Genomic DNA, 22,287 nt, shown 5'->3' on the forward strand with positions numbered 1-22,287 from the left:
AATAGTCATCAAATTCAATACGAAGTCAGCCAGCCAATTTGGGTTGAAAATTATTTTATATGAACTCAAATATGACATGAAATGAATAATAAATGAAGTCCATTAGTGTGAAAACATGAGTAAGCCAATTATGATAGAATAAACACGTTTAATTAGTAATATGAAGATTTGACAAAAAAAACTAGTAATGTAAAGAAAATAATTAATTTTTTTATATTTTTATTATGTATTGTAAAGTTATTTTTTTAACTATGGAATTATTTTTTTATGGTCCTAAGTCCTAACACTATTTGCTTTACATATATAGATATGGAAGATAAAAACGAATTGCCACTCCTAATTTTTTGTTAAAAACTTCTAAAACGTGTGTCGACTGTCGACACATACTGAATTGAAATTTGAACAAAATAAATAGTGGCGGGCTTTGAGAATACAGATTGGTAGGCAAAGTTGGGCTTACAAGTGTCGGTGGATCCCCCAGTTGCAGGCCCAGGCTAGTCATTGTATATAGTGCTTTTGTTTTGGGCTCCGGCCCCTTTGGTTCCCTAAAAAACAAAACAGAAAACAGAGATTTTTATTTATTTTATCTGAAAATGGAGACAATAAGAAAGAGAGAATAGAGGGCTCTCTTGTTCTTCCCAATTTGCTTCTTTTCCTTCTTTCTTTCCAAAGCTCTTGTCTGGTAAGTGGACTGAATTTAGCTCATTTTTCAAGTTCAAGTTCAAGTTCAATTTCAGTTGAAGTTTGCTTAATTTGATTCTTGGGTAGTTTGCTTTATTTCTTTTACACATTTCTTTCATATTTTTCCTTGTTCTTTGGCCCGTTTGATTTTGAATATGAAGATGATGGTCGACCCAAATGGTAAAAAGGGCATTAATATGACAAAGCCGAAACCAGAAACTTTAGGCTGAGGTGACCTTGTGTGAATGGTTGCATTGAATTGGAACATAATGCTATAGAAAATTTAATTTAGGTGTTGGCATTAGAAGAAAATAATAAAACTAAATTAAAATATAACAAGTGTAAGCAGGAAGGATCGAGTTAGTGAATGCCCATAGCTAGGTTGTTTCTATTTTGTATTAATTTCTACTGTGATTGATAGTTAAATTGTTTCATTTAGGAGAGGGAGCCACAGTAGCTAACCAGTGGGAGAAGGTCAGCTAGGCTTAGGCTTGCTCAGCTTAGTTTTGATAAATTAACTGTTTATATTTGATTTAAATTGTTACCATTAATTAGATTTTGTTATGCGATATCATGTTCTTATCATATTACAAAGACATGTATATCACTGCTAATGGGAAGGGTAGTCAATGGTCATGCAGTAGTTTTTAAAGCTACTACTAATAATAAGATATATTTTACGTAACCCAATTATTTTGTTGAAAATTATATTTTTGTTTCAAAGTAAATATGAATCCTAAAATATGATTTTCTAAACCAGCAGAAGTTTGATTTGCTTGTGCAATGGAAGTTCTGCACAAGTACGATCAGTTTCCTCAACCATGATTCTGATCAGTATGATCAGATTTTTGCTTTGCCTATACGCTGAAGTCACTCTGCACAAGTGTATGACTAGCGTTTCCACTATGTGGTTTGTTCATTAGTTTGTGATTGTACCCATTATTTTGATAATTATATATAGATGGGCATGTAGTCCTTTTTGGTGTAACTGTATAATGGCTCTTGTACATGTATCACACTTAGTAGATTGAGCACATTGTGTTGGGTATACTTTGAAACCAAGGCTAGAGGCCCTATTATGATTGGTGTTGGTTAGTCAATTGTAGTCCATTAGAAACAAAATAAATTTTTTCAGGTAAATTGGGTTTAATAAAATATTCCTGCTATGATTTTCTGACAATTCTTGTATGTTTTTATTTCTGTTGTGAATAAGAAATATTTGAATGTATTGACAGATTCCCCTAGATCAAATTGAATATTTGAGATGAGAACTCTCTAAATTGGGTAGTCCCTTAGTGATTTTTATTATGCTGTAATTCTGAAGTGTTTTTTCTTTTGTAAACAAGACAAAGGTGACTTTCTCATTCTCTTTCAATTTCACCCATAAACAAATCTTATGTAGAAAAATCAGATTTCCCCTTTCAACTAAATTTTCCAGTTGTCTTTTAAAATGGAGAATTATGCCATTGTATTCATGGAGGCAAATATGCGTCATGGGAGCAGCATGCCTTTGCGTGGTCAAGTCCAATGGTAATGTCCACCTGCTGGTATGGTTAAAGTCAATGTGGATGGGGCAGTGGCAACGCCAAGTATTATTGGAGCAGTGTCATTCTTATGTGAGTATTGGAGCAGTGTCATTCTTCTTTGAGTATTGGAGCAGTGTCATTCTTCTGTGAGTATTGGAGCAGTGCCATTCTTCTGTGGTCAATCACTCTACTGAGAGGGAGTGTCTTGCTTGACATTTGTGTTTATTTGAACAATTTTCCTGTCCAGGGTAATTGTCTAATAGTATTTGGACAATTGAGTTGGAGAAAATTGAGAGTATCAGAAATTTGAAAAGTAACCTCTTCTACTCTGTTCTACTAATGGTATAGTGTAAATGTTCTCAGCCCCCGATTTAGGCATGGGGAGGGTATAGATATTAAACACTAACTTTCTAGTAGCATGGTAATCATATCATTATGGTTAGTTGGTATGATGGACCAGTAACATTTATGCATTTATAATTTTATATTATAAAGTGCATTCTTAGATTCGGTCGCATGTGTATAAAGATTGGTGTCTTCTTTCAGACTTGTCATTAGCAATTTTTTTCAAGCATCATATAGTTGGTACTGTTACTACATTTCCGATTATGATTAAGAATGTTTAATTGGTAAAACATGTTGAGGGATTAAATACTGTTCAATGAATATTTATCATTATAATTTGTGAACATGGTGTTTGTGACCTTTAATATTATTGATACCTGAAATCTTATTGCTTTCTTTGCTTCACTAGGATGCCTGATAATAATCCTCTGAAAATTCTATTTAGATCCTTGTGAATTTTGACTATATGTTTCCAATTTTCATTCTACATGCTGTTTACTGTGTTGAAAGTTGGCCAACAGAGAGCTCTCACGGATTAAGCACGTCAAGCAACCTTTTTTTTTATTTTTCATTGTTCATTTTTGTTTGATGCTTGTGATTTTGCCAAATCCTTAGCTTTGCCATGAACATTTTAAGTTATTTGCCTTATTCTCTGCTTCAAGTTCTTGAACCAAAATTTTAGATTTAATTTTAATAATCTACCAATGTAAAATCATAAGGGAATTACTAATTCGCCAACAAGTTTGCTCCATCCACAGAGTGCTCTGTGAGAGATTTTGGATGCATGCAGCCTACAAAAATCTGCAATCCTTTGCTTCCTTGTTTACGAACTTTAACATGACCTTTTGTAAGATAGAAAAATAAAACTAGAAAAGTTGAGTGATTGTTTGTCTTTGCACTAATTAAATTTATTTTCCATCAAGTGATGACTGCATTTTCTGAAGCTTGCAGGTTCACCTAAGTCCTCCTAACATGGGAAACAGGCCTGTGAAGCAAGAAAGGGAAGAAATCTTGTTGAAAGTTGTTCCTCCATTGGACCGCGCATATGTTAGGTGGCTTGCTCGGGATCTTGAGAGGATTCACGGCTTTACACCAGCAAACCCCTGTGCATTGAAGCCCCCAGATCATTATATAGAGTTCATGCGCTTGAATGGATGGTTGGATGTGGACTTGGGTGATCCTGATCTAGCCCATTTATTCAAGTAGATAATGATGGTGGTGTACTTATAAACTGATTTGAAAAGAAGAAGAAAAAAGAAAAGGTTCCTTTGAACCTAATAACTGTTTCGCATTTTTTGATTGGGATTTGAGTATACAGTATGAATTGTAAGCCATACACATGCATATTTGAATGAAGCATTTCAAACCTCCAACTGATGCAACATTTGAGAGAGCATGGGTCAGCCATGGCCAATGGTCTGCATCCTTTAATTCTAGAAAGTGTCGGCATTGACATTAGAATATATATTGTGAAGAGAAATACCTCTAGACTAATAGCTAGTTAGTCATGAAAATGCTTTTTCAAAGTCATGAAAATGCTTTTTCAATATCATGTCAACCTTATTTTGACCATGTTTGTCGAAAGTCCTTAAAAATTTCAAACAAATTAACCTGAACACCCTTATAAACTTCTTCAACCACGTCTACTTAGCTGTCAATCAGATGGCTATAAACGACAGCTACCTTAACATAGTTGAAAAAAGCATCAACTTTCAACAATATTCGATAAATATCAATTAGAAATCTTTTCAACAGCATTTTACAATACACCATGAGAAATTTCTATTCAATGAAACTTTTTTAATGTCATTGAATAATCTGAATACTTCATTCATCAGTCAAACAATTAGCCAAAATCCATTTACAATATACACAAAAGGGAAGAAATGATATTCCCACTCTGTTGCTAAACTTGTTTATGAGGACATGTTAGTCTTGTCTAACTGTCCAAGTCCAGGTCTATCCTTGTGTAGCTTCTGTTTGTTTTGGGCTGTTAAGCCCGCCAGTTGACCAAAAAAAAGAAAAGAAATGATATTGAAAGAATCTAAATATAAATTGTACCTATGTTCCATAAGGGAAGAAATCTAATATAAAACTAAAATGTTGTCTACAACTCAGCCAAAAATGAAACAAGCCAAGCCTATGCTATTGTGAGACCGTTCCTTGTACTTTATCAGCTCTTAGGTCTAGTGCTCTTCTTTGACACTGTTGTTCCTCATCTACATTTAAAAAGAAAAGTAGAACAGAGGTTAGTTCAACTAGGTAAAAAGTTATTTTCCATAAAAAGGAAAACGATCATTCTAATTTCAACAAACTCCACTATGACAGAAATGGTTTATAGACAACAGGTAAACCCGTCATCTATCAGCGTGCAGTTGTGCCATGTAAAGAAAGCAATCCAAAAATACCAGTCATACAATCCCCATGTAAATCCTATCTGACTCTAAATATACCTGTGTTGCCATCAAAGGCATTATTACAATGATTCCCAGTGTCCATGTGCATCAGCTGAAGGTGGAATGGAACGCCATATATGATGGAACTGCGGACATTAGAAGCTCTACTAATTATTCAAAATTGCATTAATTAGCACCTCAACATGGATTTATACCAACACAGATAAAGAGACATGACAAATTTATACCTGGTGTAACTCATACACTGAGTTCAAGATGAAAAATGTTGTAATATATGTAAGTGCTTACCGTGGGAGGAGACAGCACCAAAAGAAGGCAAATATTAGATCATGCGATTACAAGACAATGACATGCATTAATGGGACAACAGTTCCACAGTGCTACAAAATAATACCAAATTAGGAAAATAGAGGGAGCTGATGCAGTTCATATCCAAATTCTTCTCTACCCAATGTCATGCATTTGCTTACTTCTAACATCATGTGAGTACATATTTATTATATAAATTAGGTCTCTTCAGTGAGAAAGAGAGAATAATATGTAAAATCAAAAGTGCAAGAGGCAAATTACCTTGAACTCTGAGGGGGAAAAGGATGAATTTACTCATCAAGAAAGAATTTAAGCATCACTCAAGCATTTTATACTGGCATTTCTTTGTAACTATTAGTGAAGTTGTCACAATGTAATACTAAACCCCAGCAGAACAATTATCTTCCAGAAATTTATAAAAGGAAAAGTCCTGTTCTGTTCTAGATAGGTATAAGTATACAAGTATGGGCCGAGGAAATAATTCTTTTTTTTTCTATGAGAAACAGACTTTCATTAAATGAAAAAAGGTAGTGTACAATACAGTGAACAAGACGTTCATTATCCAACGAAAACCTAGATAACAAGCTCTAGATATTCTAAAAGCCAGCAAGCAGAGAACAACAGTGTAGTAAAACAACAAAAGTCAAAACCTAACACACAACAGCCTTCCAATTAGACATAATTACAGAGAATGAGTAATCCCTGAAATCTGGTGTGGCTGGGGAAATAATTATCATGCACAGCTTTGTTTTAAGATATCTTTGTGTTCTGGTTAAGTACAACAAACTCCAAAAAAAAAAAAAAAACTTAAAAACAAGAGGGAAACTGCTTGCAATTAAGCAGTTATTGTCCCATATACCAAACAACTGCATTGTGGTAACATGATATAGTCGAAAAAAGACCAGTTCAAAAACATGGAGTGAACCTTAGCCAAATAATAGATGAGGGCCCCTAAGATCTCTCTCTCTCTCTCTCTCTCTCTCTCTCTGTATATATATATATATATATAATATCTTGCTTTAAACATATGTTCCTTGATTACCAAATGAATAGTGCATGAAGGCCCCAAAGTCCAACTCCAACATGCTTGATGAGTCAAAGAAACTATATATACAAAAACCAGACACCATGAGTTACCAAACTACAACAAAATCCATAGCCATAACAATTAGACAGCAACAACTAACTACACTACATGTGCAAATGCTTCAAACTCATGAACCCATGGATCAGTCGGTAGCACTTATGCCTTCATTAAGCCCTCAGATACAACTAAGCAAGGGCTTGATGGATGAATACAATTCTAGGCAGAAAGATGTGTCTGATTTGAAGGTCTTCCTCATGGCATGTATAACAGGGGCCTAACACATAAGACTATCTCTGTATCAAACTACAATTGGGAGTGATAAATGTGGTTATCCAAACAAATCCTAGCATCAAGAATAAAAAACTATTTTTTTTTTTAAGATACCACTTTAAGGTAGAACTATAGTTTAACCTTATTATAATACGAGACTAACAACTGGTGTTCTCAGCATGTATGATAAAGAGAACAGTATGCACATGATAATTCTAGTTGAAGGGATAAGAAAGTTTGTGACTTTTCCAATTTAAGTACCTTATATGGGCCATCAAGTAAATGCAAAAAATGCGGACCAAAATCAGCCACTGATAAAGGAACTTGTCTGCAACATTACATATCATGAGTTATTAGTTCAGGAGGAGTACGGCCAGAAAGAAAACGTTCAGGAGGAAAAGTTTATTATACCAAATGAGCCATCACTTTTTTGTCTGACAGGACAGCCTTCTTGAACATGATTATGGACCTCTCCATTAAATGTATCGTGTCCTCAGGGGAAGGCTACAGAATCACCATTCTGCAAAATAGAGGTGCAAAATACAGAATTTAGAAACTCAGATATACTGAACAGACTAATGATCTCTCAATTCTTGATAACTCCATACAGTTCTTTTTGTTGTCCTTCAACATGTTTTTTATATAAGTGGAGAGTGTATGATCTGATCAATTATAGTTTTATTGAAAAGCAAATACAATACAAAAGTTTACTTTTTATCTGGAGCACATAGACCAGATAGATGCAAGATTCTCTCTCTCTCTCTCTCTCTCTCTCTCTCTCTCTCTCTCTCTCTCTCTCTCTCTCTCTCTCTCTCTCATGAACACTCATCAACAAGTTATTGGGCACCTTGTGAAAGCAACAAGATTGAACACAACAGATTCTCAGCTGGAAAGAATAAATATATAGTAAAAAAAAGCATACACGCACAGACACACCCAAATTTTCTTATTCATTCACTGTAAAATAAAATGATTGTTATTAAACCTCAGGGATCTTCAATGTTGGCATATAGGATGGAAAGTATGAAAAGGAAACAAGTGGCACAGAGCATTAGTCAGATTAGCAGCACCTATTTCTTTTCAGATTCTGTGTTTAACAAAAATTTCAATATAAGATTTGATGCAGTTGTAAATTGTAAGTAATCATATCATAATGGCTTCAGAATAGAATATACCCCTTTTTTTTTCCTGATCTCATTACTTGGATCAGTAAGAGAACATATTTCATACCGCAGGTCACCAGTAATCTCCACAGGAGCAAAATCCATCCTTGAAATGATGAAACCGGTGTCCATCCCGCAGTATAAGTTCCCTTAAGGTAACAAGGGAAATTAGCTTCATTACCAAGTGACAATCATGGCAAACTCGAAGGTTTTTCATGACATAGATAGGCATCCAAGCAGGCAAGCTAAGCAGCCCAAAAGCAACAGCAAGCTTCTCACTGTGGTAACCCTGAGAACGAAATGGGCTAATGGGATTGACATAGCATCCGGTATCTTCAATCTTCTTAACTATCTCCTCCAGTATTCTATAAATGTCCTTGATTTGTGGATGATTAGCATCATCTACTGTGAACACATGTACCCTATTATTAACCTCTATCCAGCTACAACCCGGATTTTTCTCAATTCCTTTCTTTCTCATCTCTTTTCTAACATCTGCAAAAGCTTCTAAATGTCCACAATCTGAATATGTATTAGCTAGAAGGACATAACTCCCAGAATCATCTATATCTAATTCAAGCAAATTTCTCACTGCAAATTCTGCTAACTTTGAATCACGATGAATTCGACAAGCACCAAGTAGAGCCCCCCATATAGCAGCATTTGGCTTAAAGGGCATTCCATCAATCAAATTATTGGCTTCCTCTAGTAACCCAGCCCGGCCAAGTAGATCTACCATACATGCAAAATGCTCACATGTTGGATTGATGCCAAAATCTTCAGTCATTGAACTGAAGTAATGTTTCCCCTCTTGTACGAGCCCTGAATGGCTACAACCTGATAGAACAGATACATAGCTTATATGATCAGGTGTACAGTCCATTTTCAACATATTTTCAAAAATCTCAATTACTTTCTTACCCTGACCATTTTGAGCATATCCACCCATAATTGCATTCCATGAAATCAAATTTTTATCACTTATTAAATCAAAAACTCTGTTTGCTTCTTCAATTCGTCCACATCTTGAATACATAGTAATAATGCTATTTGTGACTGAAACATTAGAACCAAAACCTAATTTTTCAGCTTGAGCTATAATTTGGATCCCAAGTTTTAATGTTGCTAAGTCAGCACAGGCACTAATTGAAGTTACTAAAGTGATCCAATCAGGGTTAATCCCTCTCTTTCGCATTAGTGTATACAATTTTAGGCCTTCTTCCCATAAACCATTTTGAAAATATGTTCCTAACATCGAATTCCAAGTAATGACATTCCGCTCTGGCATCTTGTCAAAATATTCTCGGGCTTTTTCAACGTTACCAATTTGAGAGAATGCAGTGATCACAGCTGTCCATGATATTATATCTTTAACCTGCATAAACTCAAATGTCTGGTTCGCTTTATGAGTATTTTCACACTTTGCATACATCGTAACAAGTGCATTCCCAACAGGAATAGAAGAGATCATTCCAGCCTTTATTGTATAACCATGGAGCTGTTCCCCAACCAAAGCATGCTTTTGACCTGAACAAACCCCAAGAACTGTTGCAAGAGTAAACTCATCCAAGGCAATAGGAGACTTTCTCATTTGGTTAAACAGTACTAAAGCTTCATCTTCAAGCCCAAATTGCATAACTCCACTGATCAAAGAAGTCCAAGAAATGGCATTGTGTTCTGTCATGTTGTTAAACACCTGCCTTGCGAAGTGCAAGTGTCCACATTTCACATACATATCAATCAGCCCACCGCCTGCAAAAACATGAAGATTTGGTTCCATACGGATGATCCGAGCATGCAAATGGGTACCCCATTCCAGATCATATACGCTTGCACATGCACTAAGTACGGTGGCATATATCATAGGATTTGGTCTAACCCCTTGATTCCACATCTCAACAAACATACTGAGACTCTCGACCCCAAAACCATGTTGAGAAAAGATTGAAATTATGGTGTTCCAAGACACACAGTCACGTTCAGGCATTTGGAGAAACATATGAAGAGCCCTTCCAACCCCATAAAGTTTAGAGCAACCATAGATCATACTGTTCCAACAAAACAGACTAGGATTCGGGATGCTTAAGAACATTTTCTCCGCGAAAGTCAGTGCACCACACTTAATGTACATATCAATAACCGAATTTTGAATTGTCAAGTCGCTTCCGAAATTTAATTTCTCCACAAGACTATGCAACTGTAGAGCCAATTTGATGTAACCAAGACTACCACAAGCCTTCATTACGCAAGAGAAGGAAAATGGGTCATCAAAACTATCACAATTCCGAACCATTGAAGCAAAAACTTTTATTGTGTTCTCTGGTTGCCCATTACTAAAATGGCCAGACATCATAGTAGTCCAAGAGACAGAGTCTCTCTCAGGCATTTCATCGAACACCCTCTCTGCTTCCCTCATCCGACCTGAACCCACCAACCCACTAATCATTGTATTCCAACTAAAGACGTTGGGATGCTGAATGCTATCGAAAACCTGACGAGCGTCATCTATCAAGCTGCAACGGGCGTACAAGTGCAGGAGGTGGTTCTGGAGGAAAATGGCGGAGTCCAAGCCTATGGAAATGAGTTGGGCATGGAGTTTTCGAGCAATGGGTATTGACTGGAGAGATGCACAAGCTTTCATGGCCTCGTAGAATTTCTGTGACAGTTGCATGTAGGATTGGTGCATGGAGGGGTCGTGGAAGAGAATGAGTTTTGTTGAAGGGTTTTCTTGGGTTGTAATGTAACGAACGAGAAGGCGTGAGAGATGATGACGGAGATGGTTCAAGGGTTGAATTGGCAGCATCTCCATCATTTGAGATATAAGGCTTCACTCCTTCGGAGACTTGTGAGAATTTCCCTAACTCAAAGTCAAGGCATTTTTTGTGTTGGACTATTGATAATTTGATACTGATTACTGAGAGCCTCAGTCTCTGAGACTCAAAATAGACCGTACGAAACTGGATGAAAAATAAAACCAAAATGAAAAAACCCAAGAGGGGCTTTTGTTTTTCCTTCTGCTGAACGTGGGAAAGAGGTTTTTCTCTGCATTTGTTTAACTTTTATATTTTCACTCATTTTTCTGAACTAGAAATACAAACAAAATTTGAGTATATGCTGCATGCCATGAGTTTTTTTATACAGAAAATTAGAGTTTACTTCATTATGTTTCTTCTTTGTACTGAAATTTTGTAAGTATGTTTTTTTATAAATGAATCCTTTTGACCCTTGTCACGTCAAGCAATAAGGAATATGTCATCATTTTTTTTATACGGTAAGAAAGCAGATTTTCACATATGTGTCCATTTTTTTTTTGAATATCCAACGAGGAGCGCTCGATAATGGTGTCAAACACTCGGTAGTGTGTTTTTTTTTTTTTTTTTATAATAGACGGACGTTGCAAGAAGCACTCACCGTTGTTTTCTCTGCCCATTTTGAGAGTACAAGGTACGAGTTCACCTATACCCTCTTAAAGTGTAAAATGAAGTTTGTGTAAAATTAAAACTAACATAAAACTGATAAACTAGCGTCGAGCGCTTGAAGAATAAGCAAAAATCACATTATAGTGAGTTTTTGGGGTTGTGTGTGTGTTGAGAGACCTCTTTTTAATTGTCTGCAACTTTTTTTTTTTATATTAAGTATCTTTTTTGTTCTCGAGTCTTGGTAGCCACATGTGTGGCTTGAAATGAATTGTTTTTGGAAGTATGTAAACAGTTTTTTGAGCAGTGAGATAATTGTCTAAAAAGACAAAGATGATGAGATAGTTAAGTCACTTTTTGAGATAAAGTAAACACCGGCCAGTCGGAAGATTTATGCATGTCAGCCGAGATGAATTGTTGCTCACTTGCTCTTGTATTGATGTTTGGTTTAAATCCTTGTTATTTATTTGGTCTTGGCCATGTGAGTTGGCTGATGTCACACACATTCCTTCTCCTTTACGTGGCAAGCTCCCACACTCATCAATTAAGCTCTCATTCATTCAGCAGCAAAGAAGATATTTTGAACCTAAATAACATTTAGGGTTAAATATATTTTTGGGCCAATGGGTGATTTCTTAATTTAGTCGACCAATTTCAAAACGTAATAAAAATGACTCTGAATTATTCAATTTGTGTCAATCCAGGATCTTCCATCCAAATATCTAGCGGAGGTTAACATGGCTGTTAAACGCTAACATGACATGCTGGATGTGCTCCATGTGTCTCTTTTATTTAATTTTTAGATTTTTTTTATTTTTTTATTTTTAATAAACATTGAAAATTAATTAAAAATAGCTCCGGAGTTATAAAAATACACGGAAAATTCTGACGAACTCATATTGACTAGTACTAATTTAATACGGGGTCAAACTACCAATTTTCCCTCTGAGTGTTTCCAGAAAATTTGAGAAGTCCAAATTTATTTCTAAAAAATTAAAACACTCTAGATTCTTTGGAAATTCATAGGATAATTTCCCGAACTCCAAAAAATATAAGGTCTACACCATTGATCTTCTAAAAACTTTATCGTGAACACTTGCTACCCAAAAGACCTCTCGGTCTTAGAGGAAAATTTCTATATAAATTTTTTATTTTAATTTTTTCGAAATAAATTTGGACTTCCCAAATTTTTAAAAACTCTCAGAGGGAAAATAGGTAATTTGACCCCTAAATAAATTAGTACTAGTCAAGATGAGTCCGTAGGAATTTTCCATGTATTTTTATAAATCCGGAGCTATTTTTAATTAATCTTCAAAGTTTATAAAAATAGAAAAATAAAAAAAATTTGAAAATAAAATAAAAAAGGTGACACGTGACACACATTCAGCGTGCCACGTCAGCCTCTGTTAGATATTTGGATGGAAGATCCTGGATTGATACAAATTAGATAATTAAAGATTATTTTTGTCATGTTTTAAATTTAGTGGATCAAATTGAGAAACCGTCCAAAATTCATAGACCAAAAATGTAATTAACCCTAACATTTATGAGGGTCAGGCCCAATTTTAGGAGGGGTCCCAACATTGCCCCCTAAGTCCTAGTTTTTCAGCCTGCCTCGGCCGAAAGACAAGGACTTGTGATACTGAGAACTGCACCACCAACAATTATTTCCCCAAAATTTATCCTTTTCTTCCATCAGTAAATCATGCCACCAAAAATCATACCCACTAGATCATGTAGCTGAACATGAGAATATCTTTGAAAAAGCTTGAGGGGGCCATGGTGTTATCATTATCCCATTTGAAACGTCAAAGCTTTCCAATTCTTTTCTTTATTTCCAAGTAATCCAATTAAAAACAAAAAATTTTTACATGTTAAAATGAGAGCGCAGCACCCAAAAGCTAACCCTAGTCCATAGATCCAATCTTTTTCTTAGGAAGCCTCAGACCCTTAGGCCTAAATCCACTCCTAATTTATCCACCTATTTCTCCTTAATTTTTTTCTTTGAATGCATCTTCTTATTTATCCACTTATTTTTCCGTTTGTCCTTAAAGAAAAAAAGGTTTCTATTTTGTCAAACAAACTAAAAAATATAGGAGAAATAAGTTTGCGGGAGAAATTTTTCTATTTGATTGTAAGACATGCCACATGACATATTGATGTAATATTATTAATTCATTCAAATTATAAGACGTGTATAATTATTAATACCCCAAACCCTAAACAATATCCTTAAATATTATATTATAATTTAAGTGAATTAGTATTACCGTCATGCACAAAAATTTTCCGTTCTTGCAACAAATGATATTTCATGTTATAGGAATTCAAACACTAGAGGTGTTCCGCCATAAGCTAGGAATCCAATCGAACAACCATGTTAAACCAACTGACTTGTTTCACACAGGATTATAGAGACTCTACATAGCTATAGATTTCCTAGTTGCTAGTTCTTGTATATTTTCAATTCTTGTACGTACCCTTGGGTTTCCTGTTTTTTGGAGGTCAATGTAAGACTTATTACTGTCTTAAACCATAAAGTATTGGTTTTCTAATCATATTAGGATTAAAGGGTTTTAGTGTTGATTAGGAACTTATGTCAGCTGGCAGTTTTAGCTCTTGAATACTATCTATTTCGGCTATAATGTTAAGAGCATAAGGATTCCTATTTTATGGTGGACTTAGGATTACCTATTAGTATGCAATAAGGTTTCTTGAGTGTTCCATGATGGAAACAACACTTAAGAAGGTTGCGTTATAAATAGAGGTCCCTCTCTAATCGATCAACATACTCATAAGGCATTCAACCCCATCTGGAATAAGAGACTAAGGGATCGGATTGTGGAGAAGAGCTCTATTGGCAGTGTACTAGAATTTGGTTTTTTGGTGCTGTACTTTTGATTTTCAGGTTAAGCATAATAGCAGAACAATGTTAGTGTTTTAGTGCATATAACTATCTATAAGTTTTACAGTCAAGTCATAGACTTGTATAAATATGTAATTACATGATTAATGAAATCATTAAGAATCCTTCTTACCGAAAAAAAAAATCATTTAGAATCCTAAATTCGACAAACCACAATTGAAAGTTAAACCTCGTACCTTCCAAGCAATTAGCTGTGTTGATCACACAAAATATTATATGACACATCGATCATCTCCTATGTTATAAAGAAACTTAATTTACAAGCTTTCTACATTAGCAAGCTAGCAAAGTGGATTCACCTCGGCTCAATGATGGAAATAGTAAGCTCATTATTTGAAGGAGGATTAGTTGTAGAAAGATCATTAATTGGAACATGAACTCTACCTACAGAAAAAATTGCTGGCTGCTTTGGTTGAGGAAGATCCATTGATTCACTTCCCAGCAAAACAAGCACAGCTGACATGGTGGGTCTTTCTGCAGGGTCTTCCTGGACACACAAAAGTCCTATTTGCATGCATCTCAACACCTCTGCTGTTGGGCAACATTCCATCAACAAAGGCTCCACAAATTCCAATTCCTTTCCATCCTTCCATAGCCGCCATGCCTTTCCAAAATGAAATTGATTAATTTATGTTTTGCAGCTAATTAATTATTTAAACTTTGTTAAGACGGACTACTAGCTAGTACTAATCAAAGTAGACAATTATTCATGAAACGTACATATGCAATAAGTGTCTTGGCATGTTCCGTGAGGTAGAACCCGCTATTCCTTTTTCCACTAATAATCTCAAGCAAGATTACGCCGAAGCTGAACACATCCGATTTTACTGAAAATAAACCCTCCATTGCGTACTCTGGAGCCATGTATCCGCTATTTCATGTATAATTAATTAAGCATTGTAATTAATTAACATTGAAAATTTAAATAAACGAAAAGAAGCAGAGTGTACTCAGTTACTTACTATGTTCCTACAACTCTTCTAGTGTTAGCAATGTTCTGACTTTCAACAATTATCCTTGCCAAGCCAAAGTCTGATATTTTGGCAACCATTTGATGGTCCAACAATACATTGCTGGGCTTTAAATCTCTGTGAACGATTCTAAGCCTGGAGTCCTCATGAAGATACACAAGTCCTCTGGCAATGCCTTCAATAATGTTGTAGTATGTTTGCCAATTCAGTTCAGCTCGTCTTTCCGAATCTGAAATTAATTAAGTGGTAATTAAATCATATTTGTGTGATGATAAGGGTAAATTGAACTGAAGAGTGTATTGGGTGAACTGAACAAACCAAAGATAAAAGTATCAAGGCTTTTATTTGGCATGTACTCATACAAAAGCAGCTTTTCCTCTCCCTCAAAGCCACATCCCAAGAGCCGCACAAGGTTTCTGTGCTGAAGTTTTGCAATGAGTATCACCTCATTTTTAAACTCCTCTAAGCCTTGCCATGAATTCCTTGACAGTCTTTTAACTGCTACTTCCTTCCCATCTGGTAGCAAACCCTGTGAAAGAGTTTAAAATTCCCAAAATTAGATGCATATATGTTTAAGGGTAATCCTCACATCCACACATGGGTTATCAACATTTGGTCCGGACGAGATCTTATATGGGAATCCTAAACAGAAAAACTTGTCATGTACACGTGGAAGGATAAGATCTCACTTATCCAAAAGCTTCTAGTATAGGATTGGTATAAAAGATTCCCGTATAGGACCTCATCCAGACTAGGTATGGATGACTAGGGTGTGGATGCAAGAATTTCCATATGTTTAATTGGGGCTTTGGGCCTATGAATCACTGCTAATTAAACACTTGAGAAATTCAGAACTACAATAAGAGATAGTATGAATTAATTACCTTGTAAACAGTCCCAAACCCACCTTGTCCAAGCTTGTTTGAATCTGAAAACTCATCTGTAGCTATCTTTATAGTAGCTAGATCCATGAAGGGCAGCTCCTCAGAACTTGCCAATGTGCTTTCTTCTGTGATATTTGTGACTCTGGTTGGGCTTGCTAAATCATGTAATAGTACATGCTGGCTGTTTTCTTCATCTGCAGAAAATACAAGTAAATAAATAAGTTTTAATTAGTTGATAATCTTACATCAATTCAGAATAATTAATTAATTAATTAGCCAGTTTTGATCCTTGCACCTCTGTCTTTTCCTAAACCCTTTTTCCGGCGCCGCCGGAGATGGACACCACAAAATACAATAACAACTGCTACTAGCAAAATGGATGATGCACATGTAACCACCACTTTCAAAGCCTTCCTTTTATCCCCTGCTTTTCAATGGAAAGAATTTCGTTGAATTACAATTTACCATGAAGATAAATCAAAAATTAAAATTGTGACAACTTCAAATATATATGCATGCACAGATGATTATAAAAAAAAAAAAAAAAAAATCAAAAACCTTAATTTGAAGTCCCTAACCTTTGAAATATGGGTAAATTAGCAGAGAACTTGACATGTGGTCAAAAAATTGGTACAGCTCAAACCTCACATTACAATTCCTACTAACAATAGCTCCACCTTGGTGAGAAGAGCAGCATGCCCAAAGATCCCCTAAAGCAGAAACCAAACATGTCATGCAGTTACTTTCAGAAATGTCTCTAGTGCACTGTTGCAGACCATAAACAGATTTGTTTCCTGGAAATTGAATCTCCCCAGTTGCAAACATCTTCTTAGAAGGATTAAACGCCGCCTCTTCGGAGAGGTTTTTCATTAAGTAGCTCAAAACATCATTAAACTGATCCGGATGTGACAAAGTACTCTTCTCCTGACTCTCCGGGTCCGGATAATTTCCAACATAAACCATCAATGAGAAGAACATCTGGAACGAATAGCGAACTTGACATAGTTCATACCATATCATTGCATCTTTTGTTTTACAACTCTTGAAGATTTCCTGGCTTGCATCACTCACACATTTTTCGCAAACTGTGGAGTTCATCACATCCCCTCTACAAAGTGCTTGTCCATAGATTCTGTCAGGGTTGTCTCCAATTGTGTTGCTGTAGAAACCACCTGAGATGGAAGTGTTGGAAGACAAGGACTCAAGGAGCTGCTTCAGGTTGTTTTCAAATTGGCTATTAGGAGTGTAATTTCTGGCACCAGTTGAACAAAAAGTGGAAACAGGATCTGCACCAGAAAGGGTAGCAGGCATGAATAGTGGTGTAATTATGAGAAGCATAACATGAGAAAGTGTGTCTTTGTTCATTTTCCAAAGATGAGAGCAGAGTGGACACAAATTAAGCCCATAAAAGAAAATAAAAGATGGAAAGAGATTTATTTAGCCCAAATTTTGTTTTATCAAATTAATGTGATAGCGTTTCATTTATTCAATTATTGATCTCAGTTATTTCTAATAAGATATTAACATGTATATAGACATTATTTGGTGAACAAATTTGATGTTTTTTTGAAAAAATTTAATGGGTCCATTATTATTTTATTAGTGTAGCAATGGCTCAAAAGCCGCTGACTTTCGATTTTGAGACTTTGGCAAGCAAAGTTTAACCACTGGTTGACATATGGGCTAAGCTGTTAATCATAACACAAGAACTTCCTTGCTGAAGCTGCAAAACCAGCTTGATAAAAGTCATGGTGTATGGATTACTGGATTAGGATAAGTTAAGGATGGATCTCTTCCAATGTGACAAAGAAAAGAGTCACGGTGATGGAGTCTAGGAATATTATTTACAAAGCTTTAAATTAATCACTGATAATCAAAGCCTTTGGCACCTTTGATCATTGCATGCCATTCTTTATATGTAAAGTGTACAGTTGTGAAGTACATGCTTGATGAAAGTGTCATTATTTTAGAGTTGATGTCTAAGGATTAACTAATTATTAAACTTAGCGAATCTAACCCAAAATTAATTGACAAGAAATGTAGAGATCCGCAAATCTTATAAATTATTATGTAAATTTTTAGAATTAATTTCCAATATAAAAGACTGATTCCACGCTGAAGATATCTTGCTATCTAATTGACCACTCTGTTGAAGAGAGAGGTCATGATATTACTAGTAAAGGATCAGGACTTAACTTAGAATGTGGCAAGAAATTAGGGACTTGACCTGTAGAATTTGAAACAAATACGAATCCATATAAACTCCCGACATGACACCAAATAAACAGCATCATCTGCGTGTTTACGTAGGTTCTAGAATCTAGTTTAAATTATTTATCATATAATTGCAATAATGTTGGGATTATTAATTTTGTTAACTACATTTGTTCATCAAATAATGTGTTTGTATATATATTAGTATCTTATTTTAGTTAATTAACAATGATGAACAAATTCGTGACCAAAAAAAACAATGATGAACAAATTCGGTGACTCTGATACATGTATGACGGTATGAGCTATGGGCATGAGGTTGACTTGGATTCTGAATGCATGCATTTTAATACTGAATTCAGTTTAAAATTCAAGTAAAAAGCTTTATAATTAGATAACCCAAGACAAACGCAAATGCACTCACATGACAAGCAATAGCTACAACAGTCGAGGGATTTGATATAACCAGGTCAATATACACACCATGTCAAACCCGTCATGCAACAGTTCAACTTCAGATTTCCTAAATATCATATTAAATCAGTAATAATTAGTAATTAACTATATATATTGGGTTTTCAGTGCTGATATCATAGTTTTAAACTTTTAGTGTTAAGTTAAGATAGCTACTTTTTGATTTGGTTTGATTCTATCTATCAACTTGGTGCCATTGGCAGGTCGGCCCAGATGTTGACTGACAAAATATATAGTTTTCTTTTTTAGAAAAAAAAATATATATATATTATATATAGATTTTTTTATCCGAATGTTACTTTCGAATAAGAAAAAAAACTAGATATACTGAATTTGACTTCATTATATTTTATGACTAATAATAGATAGCTTCTATCTAAAATTTCAAATTACATTTGTCAGTCAACCTTTGGCCAAAAAAATAAGTATTCATAAGGTAACCCTTGTTTTATATGTAACATTTTAAGTTTCTTTTAACAAGAATCGAAAAATGCGGGTGAATGTGATTTCATAAACTTGAATTTTGTGTTTTATGTTGGTTTCATTAGTTTTTTACATGTTTATGTAAGAAAAGACATAAGATATATTTATAAGTATCATTTTTATGTAGTTTCAAATAGACGTCACTGTTGCACAATGACAATTATTGTCACTGTTGAACAATGACAATTTCCGAGCGCTCGATGAACAATGCCAAGCACTTGGCTTATTAAAGTAGACTGGCATGTCACCATGTTTTTCCAAGTGGGTCGTTCGACCACGAGCTTTTCTGTTTTGGACTTTAAAAAACCCCCTATATGGATCGTTGATAAATAAGTCTAAATAAGAGATCAGTCCATACACAAAATAGTATAGTTCTCCAATAATTGAAAAATTCGATGTTGTTTTATGTAATGTCCCAATTTTTCATCCATGTTATTGTTAATTAGTAATATTCGACAATTATGTCAAAAATAATAATTACATAAATAATTTTTTTTATATGTTATTCCACACAAGTTTAAAGAAAAAATAATCTTATATTCTTGAACTATAATTAATACTTCAAAATTAATTAACTTGAAATTGATATGATCATTAGTCACAATTTGTGACCTCTCTATTGAAAAATTGTTGCTGACGCATCAACTCAAGTGAACAACAAGCGGAAACCTGCAATCTGTTTTGGGTTTTACACCTTCATGATCTTCATCCTTTAAAAACTCAATGCACTTTTATAATTTAGTAAATTCATTTTTGTCTGCATGCATGAGACATGGCCAAATAATTGCATGTGGAGTTCATCACATCCCCTCTACAAAGTGCTTGTCCATAGATTCTATCAGGGTTGTCTCCAATTGTGTTGCTGTAGAAACCACCTGAGATGGAAGTGTTGGAAGATAAGGACTCAAGGAGCTGCTTCAATTCAGATTTGTTTCAAAATGGCTACTAGGAGTGTAGTTTCTGGCACCAGGTGAACAAAAAGTGGAAACAGGATCTGCACCAGAAAGGGTACGTAGCAGGCATGAATAGTGGTGTAATTATGAGAAGCATAACATGAGAAAGTGTGTCTCTGTTCATTTTCCAAAGATGAGAGCAGAGTGGACACATGCAAATTAAGCCCATAAAAGAAAATAAAAGATGTAAAGAGATTTATTTAGCCCAAATTTTGTTTATCAAATAATGTAACAGCGTTTCATTTATTCAATTCTGAATCTCAATTATTTATAATAAGATATTAACATGTATATATAGATACATTATTTGGTAAACAAATTTGATAAAAAAATTTAATAGATCTATTATTATTGTTTTATGAGCGTAGCAACGGCTCAAAAGCCGCTGATTTTTTTATTTGGAGTCTATGGCAAGCAAAGTTTAACCATTGGTTCACATATGGCCATATGGATTAAGCTGTACGTTGATCATAGCACAAGAACTTCCTTGCTGAAGCTGCACAACCAGCTTGATAAAAGTCATGGTGTATGGATTAGGATAAGTTAAGGATGGATCTCTTCCAATGTGACAAACAAAAGAGTCACGGTCATGGAGACTAGGAATATTGTTTACAATTAAAGCTTTGATAATCAAAGAACAAATTACTGATAATCAAAGCCTTTGGCACCTTAATTTGATTATTGCATGCCATTGATCTTTATATGTAAAGTACTGTTGTGAATTACATGCATACTTGATGAAAGTGTCATTATTTTAGCGTTGATGTCTAAATAAAGGACTAACTAATAATTATAATTAAACTTAGCGAATCCACCAAAATTAATTGACAAGAAACGTAGAGATCCGAAGATCTTATATATTATAATGTAAACACTTTAGAATTAATTTCCAATAAATAGACTGATTCCACGCTGAAGATATCTTGCTATCTGATTGACCACTCTGTTGAAGAGAGAGGTAATGAATGATATTACTAGTAAAGGATCAGGACTTAACCTAGAATGTACGTGGCACAAAATTAGGGACTTGACCTGTAGAATTTGAAACAAACAAGAATCCAAAGAAGCATATTTGGAATCAAATTTCCCCGCTACCGACATGACACCAAATTAATAAACAGCATCATCTGCATGCGTGTTTACGTAGGTTCTAGAATCTAGTACGTTTGAATTATTTATTATATAATTGCAATAATGTTGGAATTATTAATTTTTTTAGCTACATTTATTCATCAAATAATGTGTTTGTACATATCAGGGTCGGCTTGGGGTGAATTTGAAATATACCCTTTTGTATATAATTTTAGTTTTATAAAAGAAAAAATTATAAAATTTTGTAGACCAATTTTCATTATATATAAAACAATATAACAGTTTGTAGAGCCCTGAACAAAAAATTAAAGTTGTAGAGTCTTTGCCTCTCTTTGGACATTCAAGTTTTGAATAAAAAGTAATAAAAGTTTAGGGCCTTTGGACTTGTCAAACAACATACCTCATCAATCATCTCTAAATGCTTTGCCAATGGGCCTTTTTAAGGAGTTTGGCTTTTTATTCTATGTACGTGGCAGCACAACAGTTTCATCTAAAAAAATTTCCTCACTGGCAGCATTATGTTTTCCATGTATAATATATATAATATATATATATATACAAGAATGCTCTAAAACTAACTGGTTAGTAAGTTAATACAAATCTAATCATCTTATTGGGCCCACTGCATAATGTAAACTCAAAATCTGAACCGTTTATTTTTTAGACCCTACTTCAAAGATTATCCCTGTAAAAAATTTCTAAAATCGGAAGCCATTTAGCCATTTGATTATAACAACAACTATTTATATGCTTTTATCGAAAATACTGATCGTCTATTTATTTAATCTTAATTAGATGACTAAATGATTTCTGATTTAGTTGATTTTTTGTAATGATGATTTTTGAAGTATGACCTAAATAATTGATGGTTCGGATTATGAATTAGTTATGTGATGGGCCCAAAAGCATGATTTGCTTTGTATTAACTTACTAACTGGTTAGCTTTATAGCACTCCTATGTATATTAATATACAAAAAAAAAACAATTTGAGCCCCACTAAAAACTGGGCCCTGGGCAGTTACCTCTACCGCCATGGTATATATATTAGTATCTTATTTATTAAAAATTAGATAAT

General features: G+C 34.6%; 2 protein-coding genes and 1 pseudogene across 5 annotated transcripts; 1 reads left to right on the forward strand and 2 right to left on the reverse strand.

The window, feature by feature from the left end:
• The first annotated feature begins 582 nt into the window (after positions 1-582).
• On the forward strand, positions 583-3,813 carry LOC147299140 (aspartyl/glutamyl-tRNA (Asn/Gln) amidotransferase subunit B). 2 transcript variants are annotated; one of them, XM_086228901.1, is made up of 2 exons: positions 583-682; positions 3,504-3,813. In XM_086228901.1, the coding sequence occupies exon 2, from the start codon at positions 3,525-3,527 to the stop codon at positions 3,756-3,758; it is 234 nt and encodes a 77-aa protein (XP_086085027.1). In that variant the 5' UTR covers positions 583-682; positions 3,504-3,524; the 3' UTR covers positions 3,759-3,813. The 2 variants fall into 2 exon arrangements, with proteins under 2 accessions (XP_086085027.1, XP_086085026.1); XM_086228900.1 differs by having other exon boundaries at positions 590-682; positions 3,497-3,813.
• A 709-nt stretch (positions 3,814-4,522) lies between these two features.
• Positions 4,523-10,665, reverse strand: LOC147299141 (pentatricopeptide repeat-containing protein At2g13600 pseudogene; annotated as a pseudogene). Of its 2 annotated transcripts, none has more exons than XR_015119877.1 (5): positions 7,811-10,665; positions 7,047-7,155; positions 6,897-6,963; positions 5,006-5,094; positions 4,523-4,771 (listed from the first exon to the last, which is right to left on the reverse strand). The product of XR_015119877.1 is annotated as a pentatricopeptide repeat-containing protein At2g13600 pseudogene, transcript variant X1 (transcript). The 2 variants fall into 2 exon arrangements; XR_015119878.1 differs by having other exon boundaries at positions 7,621-10,665.
• Positions 10,666-14,277: 3,612 nt separating this feature from the next.
• LOC147299142 (cysteine-rich receptor-like protein kinase 15) lies at positions 14,278-17,360 on the reverse strand. The gene is made up of 7 exons (XM_086246743.1): positions 16,574-17,360; positions 16,291-16,419; positions 15,996-16,189; positions 15,430-15,640; positions 15,103-15,340; positions 14,861-15,011; positions 14,278-14,744 (listed from the first exon to the last, which is right to left on the reverse strand). Exons 1-7 carry the CDS (start codon positions 17,358-17,360, stop codon positions 14,436-14,438), a joined length of 2,019 nt encoding a protein of 672 aa, XP_086102869.1. The 3' UTR covers positions 14,278-14,435.
• Between the last annotated feature and the right edge of the window lie 4,927 nt (positions 17,361-22,287).

Source organism: Dryas octopetala, chromosome 1 (assembly GCF_963921425.1).
Source record: "Dryas octopetala chromosome 1, drDryOcto1.1, whole genome shotgun sequence".
Taxonomy (NCBI): domain Eukaryota; kingdom Viridiplantae; phylum Streptophyta; class Magnoliopsida; order Rosales; family Rosaceae; genus Dryas; species Dryas octopetala.

What these genes read in the sequence shown, in the direction of transcription:
- LOC147299140 (XM_086228901.1), top strand. Translation starts at nt 3,525, where the DNA reads ATGGGAAACAGGCCTGTGAAGCAAGAAAGGGAAGAAATCTTGTTGAAA.
- LOC147299142 (XM_086246743.1), bottom strand. Translation starts at nt 17,360, where the DNA reads ATGAACAAAGACACACTTTCTCATGTTATGCTTCTCATAATTACACCA. An exon ending in AATTTACCCATATTTCAAAG is followed by an intron (nt 16,420 to 16,573) that starts GTTAGGGACTTC and finishes ATTGAAAAGCAG; the next exon opens with GGGATAAAAGGAAGGCTTTG. An exon ending in CCTTGATACTTTTATCTTTG is followed by an intron (nt 15,341 to 15,429) that starts GTTTGTTCAGTT and finishes AATTAATTTCAG; the next exon opens with ATTCGGAAAGACGAGCTGAA.